Source organism: Aulonocara sp. 'chitande type north' Nkhata Bay, linkage group LG11, assembly GCF_057382095.1.
Source record: "Aulonocara sp. 'chitande type north' Nkhata Bay isolate Kocher_YH1m ecotype deep benthic linkage group LG11, A_spYH_male_GT1.1, whole genome shotgun sequence".
Classification (NCBI taxonomy): Eukaryota; Metazoa; Chordata; class Actinopteri; order Cichliformes; family Cichlidae; genus Aulonocara; species Aulonocara sp. 'chitande type north' Nkhata Bay.
The window spans coordinates 10961149-10983308 of record NC_141354.1 but is presented as its reverse complement, the minus strand read 5'-3'; the positions used below and the strand labels follow the sequence as shown (position 1 = coordinate 10983308).

General features: G+C 42.6%; 1 protein-coding gene across 1 annotated transcript in view; it reads right to left on the bottom strand.

Annotated features, from left to right (window-relative positions):
* Positions 1 to 22160, bottom strand: part of LOC147318542 (furin-like) — a 71063-nt gene that overhangs the window by 18934 nt on the left and 29969 nt on the right. The window contains exons 4-6 of the mRNA XM_086310537.1: positions 7060 to 7170; positions 6739 to 6832; positions 3044 to 3229 (exon numbers count right to left, since the gene is read on the bottom strand). Of these exons, the coding sequence (XP_086166663.1) occupies positions 3044 to 3229; positions 6739 to 6832; positions 7060 to 7170 (391 nt within the window). The remainder of the gene's footprint in view (positions 1 to 3043; positions 3230 to 6738; positions 6833 to 7059; positions 7171 to 22160) is intronic.

Below are 22160 nucleotides of genomic sequence, written 5' to 3'. Positions count from 1 at the left end.
TACCAATTAGAAGAGTTGTTACTGTACCACACACGCACACAGTAAAAGACTTCGTACAGTGAAATTACAAAGAGGGATACTTCCCTCATACCTTTCATGGTCAGTCACAGTGTAGTTAGGTTTTTTTAATATTCTCAGGTTTTAAGATATCATTCGTCCGTCTAGGGCTGGGACTATTGATGATATAAACCTAATCATAATTGAGTTCATTTCAAACGTTGATTTAGTGTAGCAATATTAGAATAAGCACAAACTAAAAATTTAACTTAATGAGCCCCCGATTCATATACATGTGACACATGCTCTTTTAACAGCAAGACATGATGCGCTTCCAGATTCTGTTTCAATACGAGTCATAACTGGCCTGAGATATGAAGCTCCCTGACTATAAATAAACTAGTTATTTAGAAAACATTTATCCTTGTTTAACTTGTATTTTGCAGCTCACATAAATCTCACTCCTTTTACAGCTCCTGCTAGGAAGTTTGAAGCTTAAAAGTCTTTAACCTCAACAAAATTTTAACTTAAAGTGTTCAGATTGTTAAAAAGAAAATGTGCATAGTCCACATCGAGGTCTGTTGATTATCAAGGAAAGTGGGGACACTGATTGCGGTGGAGATGAATCTGGTTAAATAACACTAAAACCACTGGTGACGACATTCACCACAGAGAGGAAAAAATGTCTACATTTGGGTGAAATTACCATTTTATCTTCTTATGGGCCATCCTTAATGACAGCGTGCATATTGTAAACTGCACGCTGTCATTAAGGATGGCGGTGGGATTTCCATATTGTGCAATACTGTCTCTGGTCAACAGTAAAAGCAGGGAGGTGAGCTGAGGCACCACAGATGGCGGTAGAGTGAGCACAAGGGAGAGCAGTTATGACAAGAGCGAGAGAGAGTATGTATTTCCAGCCCCGCATTCCCGTCTCCTTCACAACGCTAGAAGGTCAGCTGAGCCTCGAGCCATAACACTCGCTCCCTTTTCACTTCAGTCCCACTTTTATTCCTAGTAGAACCACAACGCTCTTTGACAATTGTCATCATGACGAATCAATACGGACTTCTCCACAGACCCCGTGTCCCTCAGCCCTCGTTCTCTGCCGCCCTTGAGTTTTTAAACACAGATCCAAAACATAGTCCAGGTAAAGTCCCTTCCCAGGGCTCCATGTTATAGGTTACCCTTGCCTCTCTCTAAAACTCCTCTTTTTTCTTAGTCCTGTATGTCCTCTGGTTCTCTCCATGTATCAGTGTCAGATTTAATTGGCGTAGCTGCTTGTCAGAGGCTTTTTGTAGCAGCCTGCCAAATGTCAAAAACCATTAAAAATGACAATTTGTGTTATTTAGCAATCAATATCTATACACTTTCGGAAAAGAGAGATTTTGATTCATATAGTTGGACATTGTTGTTCAACTTTAGCCATGTAAGTCCTTGGTATCCCCCTCCCCACCCCACCATGCTAACGCACTGTCTCCTTTTCAAGCACCCCGTATTTGTGAGAGTGTGTACATGTTGCTCTCCAATCTACGGCAGAGCTGACATCCAGCATGAAACCAATCAGTGTGTGGGTGTGTGTATGGGCTGATTAGTGGCGTGCTAAGGCATGCGGCACGTCAGATGCGAGCGTTAATTCGTGTTGCGAGCATCGCGGCGACTTGTCTCGGCCCTCCGGTAATGAGCAACGGCACCGTTATGTGGCTCGGCTTCACGGTGCTTCTTCCCCATCTCTGCGACACACTGGGCCCTGGTAATTGGTCACAGAGGGGACAGTAAATCTGTACGAGGACGTGGGAGAGACACAGAGACATGGAGCCAGAGAAAAGAAAGAGTGTGTGTGTGTGTGTGTGTGTGTGTGTGTGTGTGTGTGTGTGTGTGTGTGTGTGTTTGCATGTGTGCGAATTTGCAGGAGGAGGTAGGTGACGAGGACGGAGGGGGGGTGTCTTTCATCTTCACAGCTTTTTCTTTATAAACCTCCAACTGTTTACAAGGACTGACGCCTATTTGCACACACACAAATACAGACACACACACATTTCTACATAGCGAGTCGTCCCCCCCCCCAACTGCTACCACCCACACATATATACAGTAAATGACCTCAGCGCGCTACTGTCTGAGAGTATGGATTCTAATCAGATGTCGGCAGTATTGTGCCTGTCAAACCCGGCCAAGGTTACTTAACCTTCCAGTCTTAATTTCCCTTCCATTTTAGCTCCTTCCTCCATATCAAACATCAGCACATCTATGAGAGAAAAAAAAAGAAAGAGTGTGGGGAGGAAAATGAAGATTGCCATGCTTGGCTGAATCTTGGAGATGAAAGTAGAGGATGATTCACATTGCTATTACAAAATGAACTGAACCAAGCTGAGCTGAGCTGTGCCGGGCTGGGCTATTTTTAAACTTCTATACAACACAGCTACTGGAAGAGGACAATGTGAAGCGGAGCAAATTATTTCTATATCATGAGGGAAGGTATGCGAAACAAGGCCTCCAGGAGAGCAAAATTAATATATAAACTATGTCACAAAGATTTTGGCTACTTTTTCTTGTCACTTCTTTACTAGTTTCCAAGTCATATCAGTTATTAAGAGACAGACAAAAGGCTTTTAGTGTAATTACTTTTTATAGTTCAAAGCTAGCCAAATGTTTTAACATGCTGTATAAAACACATGAACATGTTATTAAGAACCACTAACAATGTTAGCTTCGCTAAATGCTAACATCAATTGTCATTAGTGGTCATGGGGACAATAACAAAACAGATGTAGTGATGTTTAATGGCTTGTCTTCATACCTCAAACTTGGATGTTGGAATGCCAGAGTTAGCACGTTACAGCAAGGAAAAACAGGATTTGTTTTGATTCTTAGCAAGGCAGAATCATTCAGGTATCGTGAGCAATGCAGTATAATACTTTTATTTGCACTTAAAAACACCACTGCAGCACACTTATTCAGGAATGCACCATTACTTGCTATCATTTGCTAAATAGCAACCAGGGCTAACAGTTAAACACTGATAGGAGCAGCTTTTCTTTCTCACCTGGAGGCTCCAGCGGCCTCGTGGCTGCTCACCCCAGCAGTGCACAGTCATGAGAGTCCAGTTCTTCAGTCCAGCGGTGGAGGCATCATAAGGCCTCGTATCCAACAGCACCGACACTGTGCCACCAGGAGACACCAGGCTTATGGATAGGTCACCACGGCACGCTGCGTTGATACTCACTCTCACCTGTTGAGAGACAGATGGCAAGCTCCATGAAGGAATAGTTCCACATTATAGGATATTCACTTTCTCATCTTCTTCCTATAATAAGCTCGATACAACTGTTGGGTGAGCTAAAACATGAAAAAGCTGCTAGCAGCCACTTAGCTCCCTTTAACATAAAGGGAAACTGTCGATCTGATTCTCTTAATTAGCCTGACTGTTTTACATGTATCATATTCAGCTTTTATATCAGTTTGTTTAATCTGCTCGGGTAAAAAACTTGTATTTTTTGTGTTAACTGAGAGTTTCTACCAGAAGATTTACAACATCATATTGATGAGAGGAAATTACTGTGCTGGGGTAAAAGATAGTCCCATTTATAATGTCCTATTAAACTGCAGATTGCTGTTTTATACTGTTTTAAATATTTTTGTGCAGTTTAAACAAAAAAGAGACAACATAGCAATTGGCGAGTTTTTGCTGACAGATTCTGCTAACCTTGCACCAAGTCAATATTAACTAATTTCCGTTGTTTCCATTTTTTCCCCCAGTTTTAGTCATGCAGATTTAACCATATCTACACTGTAGCTTAATATATATGAGACAACTGGCATCCATGCTTTCATCTGACTCCCTCCAAAAATGGCACATTTTTCTAGCACTTTCTTTGAATGTGCCTTCTTAATCAATTTGCTGTTTTAATCTTTGACATCCTAGATAAGACATGTGATGAAGGAACAAACAATGTACTTCCCTCCCTGATAAGGTCCGCTGACTAATTATGAAAATAGAACAGAGAGTGCTGTATTGCTTAAATCTAAATCTAAATCCAATAAGTATTGTCTGAGATAATGTGGCACATAGATGGACAAGCCAAAAATATGTCCATAGCCAGGCGAAGACAAAGGGAAGCAGGTGAAGAAAGTATAATAAATGGAACACGATTGTGCAGGATATTAGCTAAATGATTTAAATAAGCCCATATCCCCTGCCACCACCAGTAGCACCCAGTAAACACCCTCCCTGTCCCTGTTCATCACAAGCAGCACATCTGGTGTGACAATGGCACATCGCAGAGAGAGCCGCCAAGCTGCAAAAAGACTGACAGCCCGCTCCTGTTTACGGCGTGTTACCACGGCAACACATCCATCAATCACACCTCGCAGCGATGGCCTGACCCACGCTTTCTGCCAGGGAGCAGAGCCGCAAAGATGAAGCCTTTTCAATTTGCATGCTGACACACTCTCGCTCGCTCTCCTTCTCTCTCCTTGCCATTTCACAAGTACACACATTCACAAACACAGAATACTCGCACAAACTGAGCCACGCACAGACACGTACAGTACGTATGCCTGCTGACACAATCAAGCATAAACACATTTGCATGTATGTGCCTGTGCTCAAGAAAACTCAGTTTTGCCATTTTCTGCAAATTACACTGCCAACACATTACACATCACAGTATGATGGTTTTTTTTATCTCCTCTATTCTCAGATAAAGCACATGACACTGAAACCCCAAAACAATTTATATGGCATCTTCAAGCTCCCTTGACTGTAGGCAGAAGTTAACTTTTGAATGCACTTGTGCTTGATTTCTGTCCTGTCAAGGGCAACAGGAACATTGAAAGACTATAGGAGCAGATTTACATCACACTTAAATATTTTAAAAAGCATCTTCATCAGTCACTTTATTAGTACACCTGTATGTGTAGCATGTTAACGAAAGTATCTAATCAGCCAGTTATATGGCAGCAGCTCAAAGCATTTAAGCATGTAGACAACTTGCTGAAATGGAGCATCAGAATGGGGAAGAAATGTTACTAAAGTGACTTTAAATGTAGCATGGTTGTTGGTGCAAGAAAGACTGTTCTGGGTATTTCAGACGATGCAGTGATTTTCCCACACAATCATCTCTAGGGTTTAAAAGCAATGGTGTGAAAAAAAAAACGATCCAGTGAGCAGCAGTTCCCTGGGAAAAAAAATGCCTTGTTGATGCCAGAGGTCAGAGGAGAATGGCCCGACTATGTTAGGCTGATAGGAAGGCAACAGTAACTCGAATAACCACTTGTTACAACCAAGGTATGCAGAAGAGCATCTCTGAATGCACGTTTCTTCAGAAGAAGACCACACTGGTCCTGTCAGCTAAGAACAGCAAACTGAGGCTACAGTTTTCACCTGATTAATGACCTAATTTCTGCTCCAACACTCGGATGATATGGTTGGAATTTTTCATAAACACCAGAAAAGCATAGATCCATCCTGCCTTGCATCAGCAGTTCAGGGTTCTGGTGACACTCAGTGACTGGACTGACACACACACACACACACACACACACACATACCTTCACACACTTCACTACCTCAAGCACCTATCTGTACAATGTCACGCAGACACACACACACAAATTAATACATCAAGTTACTTTTTGCACAATGCTCAGTCTTTTGCACAACCCACTGTCACTGTTGCACTTTTCTATTGCACTGTTGTGTCTGCATTGTTCTGTTCTGTCTGGTGTTGCACTGTTTTTTGCAATTTTTGCACACTTGCACTTTATGTAGTCCTGTGTTGATTGTCTGTTATATGTACATGATTGAAATGACAATAAAACCACTTGACTTGACTTGACTTGACTTGACTTGACGGTGGTGTATTGGTGTGAGGGATATCTTCCTGGCAAACTCTGGGCCCTTTAATACTGTTTAAACACCAAAGTCTACCTGAGTATTGTTGCTGACTATGTCCATGCCTTTAGCAGGGTAACACAGCATGCCACAAAGCTCATATCTTTTCAGACTGGTTTCTTGAATGTGAAAACAAGTTCAATGTACTCAAATGATTTCTACAGTCACCAGATCTCAATTCCATAGAGCACCTTTGGCGCGTAGTGGAACGGAAGATTTGCATCAAGGATGTGCAGCCAAGAAATCTGCAGCAACTGTATGATGCTATCATGTGAATATGGATCAAAAACTCTGCGAAATATTTCCGGCACCTTGTTGAATCTGTACCATAAAGAATTAATGTAGTGCTGAGAGCAAAAAAAGAGTCCAACCCTAAACTAGCAAGGCGTACCTAACATGGAGTGTAAATGTATATGCCTATGCTATTGAAAAAAACTCACTTTTGGAATCTTTCTTTGAATTTTTCTGTTATAGTTTAACATTTTTGAAAACAAGCCTGTTCACTTTCTTGCTGTAATTTTTTTATAGATTGATATGTTATGGCTCATATCATGCACACAAAGACAAAGGAGAAGGTAAAGTCTTTATAAAGCCTTTAAAAAATGGAAAGGAGACAAGTAGCCTGCTTCTGTTTTGCTGAAGTCCACCTGCTAGCTCCTCTGAAATTCACTAATTCACTGTTTTCAGTTTTCTGTGTATGCTTAATCTGGAGAAAACTTCTCAGTGAGTGGAGAGTAATATTTCTTTGCAAGTAGGTGAATAATTACATTTACCAAAAACAAATTAATGCCAAAAAATGTTGTAAAATGTCATGTATTTAATCAAAAAAATAAAAAATTACCCACCTGGACATGCTCAAGAGTGTTGATCTCATTAGCCCTTCCTCGACAGGCTTCTGATTGGATGTTCACATTGACTCCTTGCCCTGGATAAAAGATTCTAGCCAATACAAAGTCATTACCTCTGTAAGTCGAAAGCCTCAAAAGCCTCTTTTCACATGCTCATTTCACTTTCATATGTATGCATAAAGCAGTGACAGGACAGATGAAGTTGAGTTAAAGATCATGGATGCTGATATCAAAACCAGTTTCTTGGGGGCTAATCTGAAAATCCTTAGCAGATAGAGTCAATAAAGTTTTTTTTGAAAAAAAATCTTTGTATTTTACCTGGCAGGATCAAGCGTGACTTCTTGTGTGCACTTCTTCTGTGAAGGAACACTGTGGAAGTGTGCGGCCTGCTGCACCATCAGCCCTGCATCCAACAGTCCAAAGCCGTACCTGCAACAAGGAAGGAAGAAGCAATCCATTATGTGTATTTGTGAATATGATGAGCAGGAGCATGGTGTTGCGTTTTTATCCTCACAAACGTGAAATTGGAGGCTTTTTATGTGGGTGGCTGAATGTGGCTGCAGGAGCAGAGTAAGTGCTAATGGCTCCGACACAAGGAGGCAACAAGTCATTGACGAAGATGATGTTGTCCTCTGACACAATCGCTTCCCGCTCTGTCCGTGCTGAGGCTGAGGGCTGCTGTTTGTGCGCCTGTAATTGCCTGGAGGATTGATTCTGAACAATGTGCCATCTCACGGACTGTAATCAAGCCTCATTATTCATTCGTTACTACCCCAATCTTGGGGCTGGAGACACAATGGCCGACCCTTAAGCGGCGTTGCTGCCTGGTGACTGTATGACCACTGCTTATCATGCTCTCTTCTCCACTTTACTACTCATCCCTTTTGAATCTTCCCCTCTCATCTTTCCTCTTTGGCCTCTCTTTTTCACAGAGCAGCCTGCTATTCAGTCTTGGTTTCCTCTCTAAATTCTCCTTCACCCTCCTTCATCAAACACAAATTTCTTGCATCAGAACTCTTCGCAGCCGCCTCAGTGATGCTGAAATCACAGTCTTCGTAAGTCTCTCTTTAATTCTCCCTCAAATCTTTCATTTTCATGCACTTCTCCGCTCACCGTTCCCTTTTGTTCAAATCGCGCTCCTCAGACTGAGTAACGGGGCAATAACAACCTTCATCGCCCCTCCTTCTTGGAAATTCAGAGGGGGTGACAAAGAGCTAATTCCTGCCATTATTACCATACAGACCTTATGACGTTAATCTGCAATAAGTGAAATTCATTATCCTGATGACGGGGTCTCTCGGAGCAGCAGAGCGAGAGACGGAGACAGGAGAAAGGAGAGAGCTGATCAATAACTCAATCTGCTGCCCTGCATGGGGCTCCATCTCCTCTGTCTCAGACTGTCAGTGTTTCGGAGGAGGAGACGCAGGATCTGCAGCCCGCATCATGCTCGTCCTAACAGCACGCAGTGCAATCAATGGACACAATCTAATCAGCCACTATCACCACCAGTGACTTTTAGCATGTAGGGCCCGGCATAACAGCATTAAGCAGACGGCTGTTTGGGGTTGAGGTGCACTACAGAAGTTCAAGGTTATTCAGAGGTTTTGTGAAAGCTGTGAAGAGCTTGAGCAAAACACAGCCGACAACAGCTCAGTGCAGAGAAGTGATTCCTCGTCTTACCCCCTTTATCCTAATGAGTTCTAAATGTGCTCATTGTATATAAATGAAGATGACAATGTCTTTATTTATTGATCAATGTGTGTTTAGAAGTCACCAAAACTGAACTGATGACTAGGAGCTGTGGCCCTGAATTTGCCCTAATACATATTTAAAGATGGATTGCTGTTATTGCTTAATGTTTTTTTGTGTTGTCAGTGCACCAAAAACTAAAGTACAATGTCTCTGAACTCTTTGTAATTTACTCTTGAATATTTTAGATAGACTGTTTGATTGAAAACAAAATCTACATGTGAAATCTACACCTTTTTGCTGAAAATGGTGCAAAAAGAGTTTTTCCTTCCCACTGTTGCCAAAATGCTTGCTCACAAGAAGTCATATGATTGTTGTGTTATTCTCGTATGCATTATTGTAGGGTCTCCCTTACAATATAAAGGGCTTTGAGGCAACTGTTGTTGTGTTGTTGGTGCTGTATAAGAAAAATTGAATTGAATTGAAAATGCATAGTATTTAAGTAGCAACAAGATAGCTGTTGCACTGATGCACATTTGAGGTTCGCAGCAGCTTCAACTATTTGGTAATGGACAGATAAACCAATCAGGCATAATATTATGATCATCTGCCTAATATTGTGTTGGTTGGCGTTGGTCTCCCTTTTACTGCCCTGACCTCTCGAGGCATGGACTCCTAGACCCCTGAAGGTGTGTTTTGGTATCTGCGCCAGATCCTTTAAGTCCTGTAAGTTGTGAGGCAAGGCGTCATTAGATTGGAAATGTTTATCCAGCACATTCTACTGAATTGGATTGTGATCTGGGGAATTTGGAGGCCAAGTTAACACCCCAAACTCGCTTCTGTGCTCATGTTATGTCAGACTCGCCAAGTAGTAAGTCTGACTTTTAGCTTTTTTAAACCTTATTTTGGGCAAAATGTTTTTTTTTAATTTTCAGATTTAATAATGAACTTGTTAAGTTTCAGTGTGACCAGTGAAATTAAAGTTACAGTTCTCTTTCTAGTCATGCACACAGGGGCATTGAAATAACTGCTGATTGCTGACAGTTGTTTCGTGAAGAACTTTGGACAGCTTATTAAATGTCATGTTAAACATTAAATGTCAACACTACATAGCAGATTGTAATGCTCTGAGACAGGAGCTTACAAGCCACAAACACTATCTAAGCAGCAGCCATAGAGCACTTCAAGGAGCAGCTGTCAATACTTGAAATTCCGAAAGTTACCAAAATAAATTAGCCAGATAGGGGAATAGTTGGAAATGGGAAAACACAACGGAAACACTAGCACTAAAAATAGATTACCCAAGATATTTCACAGTGTGGAGGAAAATTGATACCTTGACTTCTCATAAAACAAACTGTTGGTGACCAGGCCTTGCCACCATGCTCCCTCTTAGTGATTAAATGTATCCCTCCTACCCAGCGCCCCTTAGCAAGAGTTGTGCACCTATTAAATCGTATGGCTCCCACAGATCGATCGGGCTTGCCCCAGCTCCACAGCCATAAACCCAAACCGGCATACAGTGTATCTGATAGAGAAAGCTGCAGGAAACAAGTTCCCCCACGAAAGAACATGATGAAAATGACAGATTTTATGTCCCCTGCCATGTCAGTGAAAGAGCACTACTGAGCCGGGGCACTTTTCAAGTAGACTCCCCAGCCTTTTCAGACGTCTCATCATCAAGAGCAAGGACTGGAGAGAGTCGTGCACCTTCTAAATAGCATTGTGATTTCTGGAAGGAATTTGTGAGTAGTTTGATATCAGGATTGCATGTGATTGAGATTTTTATTTTCTTTCATTTTTTTGGAATCCTGCAAATGTCTTTAGGATAAAACCCACATAGTGTAAAGCATATCAAGTAATTAGTCAGAAAAACACAGTCATCCAATTTTCAACTTGTTCCTTCTCCACCTCCTGCGTGGTCGGAAGGAGGCTGAGCCAAGCCGATTACAGAATGACAGCCGATCTTCTGTCCACGCAGCACGAAGCATGTTAAACCCCCTCCGACCCCCCGCCTCCTCACATATGGAACCCACGGTCCTCACATTTTCTCTATCCACTTTCACTCCTCGATGGCAAATGCCCTTCCAATCTCTTACTCCCTCCTTCTTTTTATCTATTAACATGAAGGCCACTCCCCCCCACCCCCCAACCCAACACACACACACACACACACACACACACACACACACACACACACACACACACACACACACACACACCGCTCCATGGGGCCTCTTTGTAACTGTCGAGGAACCCTTTTCACTTTTTGTTCTGTGGGGTTTCCCAGGTCCTTTCTCTGTTGATATTCACACCATCTGCCAAAAGCAGAGGAAGGTGCACACAAACCCAACTCGCACTTAGACATAGAGATCTTTGGGGGTCTTAAGGTCTTAAGGTCTTCCCTTCGTCTTTTTGCACATGGCGCTGAAAACACAGCTTTAACAACCTCTATCCTGTAACCAAAACAGATTTCTGCAGCTACCAGGGGACCCAGCTACGGCGGTCTCAACCCTTGTTTGCAGTGGTACGTCCTGCTAAGTCCCCCCCAATAGAAGTGGCTGTAAAGAATCACTCAAGCCGCACTAAGCAGCTGCCTGTGAGTTAGGTCATTTTCCCAGGAGCCACAGAGTGGGCATTGGCAGGACCTCAAAAAAGGGGGACACCATCTGTTCAGCGCCTGAAAAGGTTGGTGACACCTTCTGTGGTACCAACAACTTCTAATTAAGTGGCCAGGAATGCTGCAGCAGCTCCAACACATGATTGGTGGACTTGCCTTAGTTACCCTCTCCATCACATCTGGGCACCCACTAATGAAAAATGATCGATGAGAGAAAACAAGATCGCTTGGTGAAAGTGATGTGACTGTAGAAACCCAAGAAAAACTAGATTTTCTTTTGTGTGGGTTTTTTGTTTTTGGTTTGGTTTTCTTGCCCTCCTTTTGTTGCTCTTAATTGAATGTTTATCAGGAGCATAAAACAACTGCATTAGCCCTTTGGTCAATCCCAGCGTGGTTGGTTTCGGTTATATCATAATGCACTAATTTCATTAACATTAGGATTTAAATGAAATAACAAATAGACTTAACATTCTTCTGATTTCCATCGCTCTTGCAGCCAAATCTGCTGCTCAGAAATGTTACTAATTAGGCTTATTAAGTAATTAAGAAGAGGTCTTAATTATATCTGCGCCACTGGGACCTGCACGGCTGTAATCATGAAATGCTGTGCCGCGCAGCTCAGCTTTGTTGGTGTGGATGTTACACAGTTTCATCCATTAAACTGTTCTGAATGTGTGTTGGGTTTTTTTGTTTTTTCATTTATTTTTTTTACAAAGAAAAAAAATAGATTTTGAAATATACTTTTAGTGCTGTATTAGACAAATATCTGCATGATGTTAAATTACAGAGAGAGAAACACTCAGCAGCCTTCAACAGCACAGTCTCAAAATGCCAAGTGAATTACCTTGTGAAGAGTTAAAAGTTTAATGAAATATATTGCGGGGAGGAAAATGAGGGGTTTGGCACGGGCATGGGACTTAGTCTCGGGAGAATGGGCCCCGAACAGCCCTCTCAGTTTTCTATAGCCATCAGTCAAAGCAGCAGCCACCCGTTCCCGTCTTTTACACAAGGAGACTTCTCTGGAAGCCATGATGATCTATACCCCATGACCTCACTCTCAGTGTCCAACATATTTTGATTTGTAGCTCGAGTGTTATTCAAACACAAATTCAAAAGAGGATGAAATTCGGCAGAGAGCTTTTGTTGGACGCGCACCAAGGTACAGTCCTTTTGGATGTCTCTGCCCTTGTGTGGAAGGAAAGACGGAGTGCGAGAGAGAGAGATTGAGTAGCCCCTGCACTACAAGCTTGGCAAAAGATTCCCACCCGGGTCCCAAGCGTTTTTCTTTTAGTCCGGACAAAGCAAACACCGAACCAGGAGCCTTTGTTTGTCTTTTCAAAGGAATGGAGATTTAGATGCCACATCACTAAAACGTGACAGAGCAAACGCACATGTAATGATTAAAAAAGTCTGTTTTTGTACGTTGGTGACATCTGCTACATGATTTCATCACGGGAGCCACGTGGACTTTAAAGATTCTGTACACCACATGCAGGATTAGAGAATATAATTTGATGACAGGCTTGGGTTATGGGTCAGTTTGGGTGCACATATCATTACTGTTGCACATGGAACAAATCATAAAAATCATCTAGCAAATATGCATAATTTGGAAAGAAACAACAAAGAAGTCAATATGGAAACAGTGCTGACTTTAGTGCAAACCTAACAATGAAGGATACAGCATATTTGTGGTCAGTAGTTAATACCTAAGATCATTAATCCATAGTTTTATAAATATTTTAATGCTACTTGTTCTAAGAAGTTCAGCTTGGTTCTGGCCATTAGTCTACAGCCACAGCAAAACAATTTCACTTGGAAAAAAAGTGGATTAAAGATGAGTGTGCGGACTATAATGGAACTTTATTTTTTCTGAACCCTCCCCCCACCCCACCAGCAAAATATGAGAATTGCTACTTGTACATGAATTATGCATCAGTTGAGGTTTAGAAGAGTGCAGGGTCCCTTCACCCACCCCCTCTTGTAGCGCAGTAGGGTGGAGTGGGGTGATATGTCTGTGTTTGCGTGTGTTTGTGTGTGCGTGTGCAGGGGTTTGGGTGGTGGGGTGTACTGGCACCCCTCTGTTTGCCTGCTGCACCCCCCTGCAGGGAGACACGGCACCCCCTGCAGGAGGTGCAGCGCTCCGCTTCCCCCTGTCCCCCAGGGCACGCAGAAACATACATAAACACACGCTCGGCATATTCAGCCCAGTTTATCTGCTGACCCATCCATCAAATGCACATCCACACACACACACACACACACACACACACACACACACACACACACACACAATTACCATCAACATTGTGCGTCTCTGCGTAGAAGTAGAGTTATTATTCCAACACTTCAGGCTCACAAATACAGGGACACTTTAGAAATGTGTGGAAATTTGTTTTTAAAAAAAAAGTTTAAAGAGACGACGTTAAAGCAAAAACTTGAGAAGTACGATCATTTATGCAATTGAACAAAACTTGTACGTCTAAATAACCAATCATAATTTCAGGTCGGGGGTCCGCGGCTTATCCAGACTGCCCGTCTTCTTCTTTCTGATTCTGCCAAATTCAAATTAACACAAGGGCTTTGTTTCTCCTGCCCACCCACGCTCCCACCTACATAAAGAACCTGCACTTCCTCTCAATTATCCAACAATTACCTACACATAGATCTACTCTCCTTCATAGGAAACAATATCATTGCAGAGCTACTCCGAAATGAAGTGATAGTGGGGACTGTTAGTCTGCGGATGAGCTATTTCTTTAATTACCCTGCACATGCACACACGTTCTCTCGCTCTCTCTTCTAAATAGTGGCGTACATATAGACCACAGGCTCAGTCACAGAGTAATTGGCTCAGCAATGAAAAAAAGAGCAGCTCTGGATAATTAATTAATCTATCTGGCTGGGGCAGAGACGCGAGGCCAGTTTTCCAACCCCACCAGGGAGCCAGAGAAAGACCCGCTTCCCTCGTACGATCTATGACCATGACGAAACGGAAATGGCTCGCCACAATGCGTTAGGTGTGTATGCACCTTCTCACACAAACATACAAGTACATGCGTGGGGCTCTCATATCAGCACAGCCTCACAAAAACACTGCAAAACATGCAGGTATGTGAACTCTCAACTGTGTGCTACACTAACACGCTCTGGATGTGGATTTACAGACCTAACAGAGTTGTGAGACTATTGATCTCCGGTCAATTCTGCAGACAGACCAAATAAGAACAAATCAGACTGGTCTTGTTCAGACTCAAGATTGCATTGCTTTTATTTACAGAGATACAGTAAATGTAGTTAGGGAAATGCATGCAAATATTTTGGCACTTCTCCTTCCCACGTCCCACTTTTTCTGTCGTATTTTTTTACAGGTTCACAGGAATGTTAAAAGGACATGCAGACATTAACCGATGTTCACTCCTTGCTTTTAGCACAGGATGTTTCCTTGGGTCAAAGAAATCATCTTATGTCAGGTAGGAAACCTACCTGTTGACTAGAAGTCAAATGTTCTTGTTTTAAGATGCAGTGTCTTTTTAGCTTTTCACAGCTCAGGAACCATCAAAGTGAAGTGTGTATCACTTGGATTTTCCTTCCACCTTCATGTGGTGCATTTTGGAAAATTGCCTCCTAACATGGACCTATTGTACTTTTCTATATTTATTGTGATTTATATTTTACATTCTCTTCAACTGAGTTTTATTTATATAGTGCAGTCATCTCAAGTTGCTTTATATTGTAAGGCAACGGCCCTACATTAATACAACCCCAACAATCAGATGTATGTTTACATCATATATATTGAACCAATCCGTTCAATATCTGTGAGTGTCAAAGTTCAGACTTCACATTTGAGCAAAACACTCAGTTTCAAACAGTTTTTTTTACTCTTTAGTCGATAACCCTAATTATGTTCATGCTCACAACCTGATGTTTAAACCTTGTGTTTGCAAATGGAAGCCAATCAGAAGAAGGGTGGTGTTTTAGGAAGAGGAGTTAGAAAAGCTTGTTTGAGAGAAAGGATGAGCTAAGGGGCTGACCCAGCAGGCCTAGTACAAGATAAGTAAGTAATATTTTATTTAAATGTGGGGTGCACAACAGGGAGTTTAGTTCCTGGTGTATGGATAATTAGCTCCTGGAACAATCAGATAAAAAAAGGTGTTTTTCTTTTTTCATGAAATTGGTACAGAAAGACCTGCTATCCATACAAACTGGTGATACAAGTGCTGAATGTAAGCTGTGGAAACAGTAAAGAGACCTCTGGCACATTTTCACCTGCTTCCACTGCGCAAGGAGAAGGGAGGAGTATGCCTGAAGATGTCAAAACTCAAGCAGTGCTCGCAGCACAAAGAACAACGTCACTGTGGAGCAAACGTTGAAGCACGTTATTCTGATAGTAAATACCATCTGTAGAAGCACAGGAACACCATATTGCATTGAGTAGATTGGGAAACAACGTCAAATAGAATTTTTGGTTATTTAAATCTTGGCAGAGGAGTTGAGGTGAGGAGTGGAAGGCAAGAGTGGAGCGCAGCTTTTCCACAACCATAGACAGTTTGTCTCTCAGACTCAGGGTGGGATCTGGAACTTGAGAGTATTTTCCCCCTCTTTTTTTTTTCCACCACAAGCCTGTGTTAGTGGTTGTCAGATCTAACAACAGGATGGGAGAATAAAACGCACACACCACACACACACACACCTCAGCTGAGGAGGGAAGTGGCAGGTACATCACGTCTATGGTAATAGAACAGCAGATGGAACTGGCAGGCACACACAGCTCCTTGTGCTTTGAGACATGCACACACATGCTCTTGCATGCGAGCGCACTTATTCAAATGTTACAAAAACACACTGACACAAACACGCAAAAATAAGCTGCTTTTACCTCACAGTGCTAAAATATCACAGCTGAAAATAAATACACAGCCTTAATCCACACACGCGCTTAACAAGCTAGGAGTTTGACTTTCTCCTGCCAAAAGTGCTAAAAAGCGCAGGTCAGCTGGAATAAGATTCGTATAAGAAAAGGAGACGTGTCAGGATGTTGGTCCGAGAAGGTGCTGTCTGTTTCTGCTATGTCCCTGTGGGGCAGCACATGAGCAATGGCTTTGCCACTGGCCCTGATAATCTAGGAGATAAATCATGTTTAGTCACTCTCTAACAGCCTGACAGACAGACAGCCCTAAGTACCTGGGAGGGTGGCAAAGGGACACTTTAAAATCTCCAGTGATGAGGGGGTATCACCGTGAAGAAAACAGTTAGCTGCCCCGAGCTCCCTCATATTTCCCAGAGTTTCTGGCTGCCATTTTGGCTCCGTCTCAAGGCGCTATTCCGGCTCTATCTCATGTCACCGTCCTGGCTGCCATTCAATTCTCACGTTGGCTCCGGTTCAACCTCCATTCTGGCTCAGTTTCAAGCTCCACAGTGGCTGTTTTTCAGGGGGCTTCATTGTGGCTCTGTTTCAGCAAAGCCACCCCTCCACCACCTCCCTCCCCATTTTCAGTTTCAGCACCCCAGGTAGCTGGCCTCCTGCCCGGCCTGCAGATCAGTGGGAGATCCAGGCTCAGGCCTTTTGTTTGGGGTGGCATTTTGCCTTTGTTTTCCCATCTCGCCTGTAATCTAAACACCCAAAACATCTCATGCTTGACAAATCGGCCCTGAGACGGGGGAGCAGCGGAAGACAAACGGCTGGAAGCAGTTCAACCCCAGGCAGGACTGATGGTGTCCGACTGGGCCTGACCTCCCAAAGGTTAAAGACACGTTCACTTACAAAGCAATCAATTACCCAGGCTGTGTGGGCGCTTTTAACCAACCTCCCCTCCTGCCTTCCACACAGCCGGCATTATTGATGAGGGTCCCAGCATACTGCACACTCCAACCTGGAGTGTGTATTACATTTCACAATTGAAATAAATCTCAGATTCCTGGTGTTACAGTAGTGCCTACCTGAACGTCTCTGCTGCTTTATGTAGTCTTGCTGCCCCCCCTCTCCCACCCCCCTCCCGCATCCTCCTCCTTCCTTCCTCCCTGCCTCTCTCCCTCCTCTCTGCAGGTTGTTGTAGCAGGTTTATTCTGGTAGTTGGGCTCCGTGGGCCTCGGCAGGCCCCTCAGCTGTTCCGCTGGGTTTGTAATTACCATTTCATTAAGAATGACAGTTTCGGGGGTTGAAGCACCATTTCATCCGGGTCTCGCGGGGAAGACGCTTGCCAAATTTACAGTGTGAGTGGCAATTATCTCTCTTCGTGTCTGCAATTCACCATTTTGTACTTAGTGGCTTGACAACGGCTAGGAACATTTTGCTGGAGTAATAATAGGTCTGGGATATTTACACTGTAGCCCACTCAAGCTTAGCTCTGTGAACAGACTGCTATGAGCTATCAGAAGAGATAGAAGCAAGCAAGAGGAAATACTACAGAGACAAGTACTACACCAGTGTGTACACAGAGTAGGTGTGGCAATAAAACGTGCTTTTTAGAACGCTGAAGGAAAACTGCTCAGTGTGGAGCGGTGCAGTTTGACTTTGGAGGCTCACTCTGTTTCACATATGTGGTCTTTCGCAGTCCAAATAAGAGCTCATTTAGTATATTGTTTTGGGTTCAGTCATTAAATGTTTTTTTACGGCATCTGTAATGTTTCTCTTTTGGCCACTTGACAAAAATGACTCTTAACCTCAGTGGAGCTACTTGGTGAAATTATAAAAGTTAAAATGTGTGTTTTTCTCTTCCAATGCGGGGCACATAGGAAAATGCAACACTTTCATTATATTCCCAAATGCAATATATAACTTACCAACGCGGCTAGTCAGAAGTTTATCACCTGTTATTGTGAAGATGTTTTAAAGTATGTTTTTAAAGTTTGACCTAACCCCCAATCCAACCCCAGTTAATGGGCTAGGATAACTGGTGGTACTAAATTACCCATAGATGTGAATGAGTGCGAATGGCTGTCTGTCTTTCTGTGTTAGCCCTGCAACGAACTGGTGACCTTTCACCGTATGGCAGCTGGGATCGACTTCAGCACTCCTACGACCCTAAACTGGATAAGAGGAAGAGAATGGGTGGATGGATTTTCAAAGTTTGTTTTCAAACTGGATTTTCAAAGTGCATTATCTTATACGTGAACATGGCATTCTCATCCCTATTTTTCCTTCTTTTCCCATAAGGGAACTCTTTAGAATTTGATTGCAGCGTTAGACACGAGGGACCAAATCTGCAGTCTCAATCTTCCAAATTTTTCCCCAAAGTGCTCCAAGAAATGGCTGTAAAGAATAACAGATACAACTGAACATTATTAATGCCAAACAAAGGTCATTCACAGCCTTTAAGGGGATGAAGTGAGTTACTGACTGCAGCTCAGATCACTGACTCCCATGCCTTTGCAATGTGCTTGCTTTGCGCACATTGACACATAAGACAAGAGCAGTAAGATTGTACAAAATGTGCATTCATAGTTCTGTTATATCTAGCAACACTCGTAGGTGAAGTGAAAAAGCAGCAATCACAGAAATTCATATTGTTTAACCTCTTAAGCCCCAAGCCTAACTGATCTCCTGCCTTTTGCTCCTGTATCAGGGGGCGTTGGGGCTTAAGAGGTTAACAACATGAATAAACTCTCATCCTGAAAGATTCTTATAATGCTGCACTTTGCTGTTCAGGTAAATGTGACAGAAACAGTTGTTTAACCCACATAAAACAGGAGCTAAAAGTTGAATTCATACTGAAACGGTGCTGCTTAAACTATACGACCAAAATGTGACTGAGAATACATCTGATCACAGACTTCTCAAGAAAGAGATGAAATGAAGGCCAGTTTGGACATGAAAAATGATTGTGGAAACCAATAACTACTTAACTTTGTTTCATTAGACAGACATAAAAAAAAGAAATATTTATGCTTCTGAATATCTATGCAAATATCTGTGTTCAGCAAACAAGAGACAGGAAGTGTGTGTCTCTGTGTTTACTCCGCTCTCTCTTAAGAACAAAAAAAATGGCAGCCATCAGCCTCGCTGAGTTATAGTGACATGACTCACACAATGTCTACTGCGAGTGACGGCTGCAGCTCTTTTAATTGCATGTCTGCGCTGAATGATGGGATACTTAATTCCTACACATTACACACAATTGCTTTTTCGCAGTGGCAGAGGCCCGGGGAGGCAGCCGAGGCTTTCCGTGGCCATATGGAGAGGGAGGCAGAGCCCAGGCTGAGTGATCGGGAGCTTTCCGCCTTGTCTCTGTACCAGAATGGCTGCTATACTGTACTCAAGCTGCAGGACAGGCACATGAAGACACACAAACACGCACACACACCTCAAACTGAGCACGCACAGAAGCGAGATGCGGTATCGGCTAAGGCTTAGTCTTAAAATGCTAGCAGATACATAAGCTCTCTCTCTCACTTGCAGTAATGTGAGCACAATCTGCACGGTCTCACACATACTGTACGCGCTCTCAGTTACATACACACTGTAATCTCACACGCAGAGGACATGCAAGCACACACAGGGAAACTCACATGTATTTTCTCAGATACAAACACTCACGCGTGCATGTAGATGCACACGTGCACACACACACACAGTCCTCTGTGTGAAGTGTGTTGACAGTCCTGTCAGCTCAGGGTAGCACCATCAGGCACCCTGCTGTCCTGTGAATGGGTCAATTCTCCTTCTTCTTCATCTCTCTTATCGCTCTGTCACATCACTTGTTTTCTGTTGAATCTGTGGTAAGAATAGAGCTCGAGCGCTACAGTAGCTGGATAATGCAGTATCGCTCTGACCCGAACTTTACAGACACAGGAATCTCAGTGTCTTAGTGTAACCAAACATACTGTACCCACATGTACGTGTGAATTTAATGGGGGGGGGGGGGGGGGGGCAGGTATAATGGCTGAAATGTGCATGTCTTTGTGGATCTATCTACGGCTTTTGTATTGACTGGAGGAGCTGCATTAATTTTGTAGACATCTGTTGCCTCTTTTTGTATACGATTCAAGTAGCGTTTTGTGTTTTTTAGGATCCTGATATAGAGGGTCAATCACTGGATAAAGCACTGCTATTAGAAGAGTACAGGAATCAAAAGTAAATGGTAAAACTTGCCAGACAGGTAACCAGTAACTGTTAATTAAAAATATATGGAACATATTTCTTGAGTACTATGAAGTTCCATGGGCAATCACAATCATTAAAATGATACTTTCCCTGTAAAACTCTGATAATTACATAAAGCAGACCGAATCTCAGCATTATCTATGTGGCAGAAATAATGCAAACCCAATGCTCTCCTCAGGTGCAGTGGTTGACAGCTCTTAGAGAAGCTAGCATTACTGTTCAATGATGTGTCCCTGGAAATACCTCGGCCTCCACAGATCCTAACACACCTCAGTGCATACACAATTAGGGAAGAGAGAGACATGTAGTATATAGTGAGGAAGACAGAGAGCCTGCTAATGCATTTAGTAGCCAGGCCTCGTTTAAGAAAAGCCCTTAATGACTTTAATTGATCTTTATTAGCTTCAATTAGAAAGGGACACTGGGGAGGAAACAAGGTTGTGATTCCTGCAGACGGCTCAGTGGAGGTGAGCAGGATCACAGCAACAGTGGGAGACAGTTTCTGAGAACTATGCTGGAAATAAATTTACAGCTGATGTAAAAGCAAAAGGCATAATAGTGGGATTATGTTTTGATGACCTATCGAGCTGAAACCTTGTCATACTGTATGGCATAGGGAGTGACATTAGCATGTTACACTGTGCTGCTAGGTGTAAATTATATTCTCTAACACCTTAAGCAGCTGCCTGAGAATTAATTTCAGAACATACTATAACTTGAACTTAATTTATCACAGGGAATATATTACTAGAGTGAGACTATGTATTCAAACCAATGGGGGAGAAAGAATGTGAGGAGGTGAAGGCGAATTATTGTACATGCAAACGTTTTAGGTGCTTCATCCATCACATAGTAACATCTGAGGAACAAGACGAAGCTGTCCACAGTGCCCTGACCTTTAAAAGACACAGTGAGTCTGGGCTACAACAAGAGACAGAAGAACTGTAGCAACTTCTTCCTGACGCTTGGCTTCGAGTGATCACAAACCAACGAAATAACAGAAACATGTTTTTTAAAAGCACCCGACTGAAGCTGTCACACAGTTCTCAAGCAAGGTGTCAACACAGAAAACAATCAGCAAAGTGAAGTTCCAGTTCAAAACCGGCATGCTATCTTTGGATTAGCTGGTTTGACAAAATTTAAAATGGTTTTCAAGATGGCGGCTATCAAATTTCTCTGTTAACCAAGCTTTCTGCCTCAGGCTCTGGGCCAATTCACAGAAAGAAAAGGAACATTTCATGCGTCATTTAACTTCTGCACAAAATGGATCAATTGAGCACTGCCTACTCCAATCAGGGACATTATCAGAGGACTGAGCGACAGATATACAAAGAGCCTAAAAAATATAACACTAAAATGCAACACAAGTAATGCTCCAGAAAATTATTCTGCAGATTTGATTATTAGAATCACACAAAGCAGTAAAAAAGGCCTAAATATACCTGTTAATACATTTACCATTTACCAAACATGACAGCTGCACATTAGAGCTCTGAAACTTTAAATTGCATGCACTTGAAAATGAAAGGTTACTCATTGTGTTCAGTTCTGTCACTCTACACTACAGCCTAATAAAGTAGACGTGGGCTTTAGTTTATTGCTACGTATTGATGTGCCATCCTGGAGGAGTTCGACTAACTGTGCAATCTCTGCAGGGTCCATGTACCAGTAGTGACCCTGGCCCTAGCCAAATGCAAAACTAGTGAAAAAACAGTCAGATAAGGTAAGAGTGGCCTCAACATGTAAAACTATTCCTGTTTTGGGGGTTTTCTCATTGTTGCCCATCTAGTGCACCTGTTGTTAAATTCATTAACACCAAAACAACAAACTGGTTTTAAACCCACTGTGGTACATGCCTGACCAGATCAATGTCCCACAAGTTTAACTGATGTGATGCTGTACTCTAATTAAAAAGTGTTCCTGCAATCTTTCGGAGGACTGTGTAAAACATATGCCTGGATAAATTTCTGCATTTTAAAATCTGATTGTGTAAGTACGGAAGAG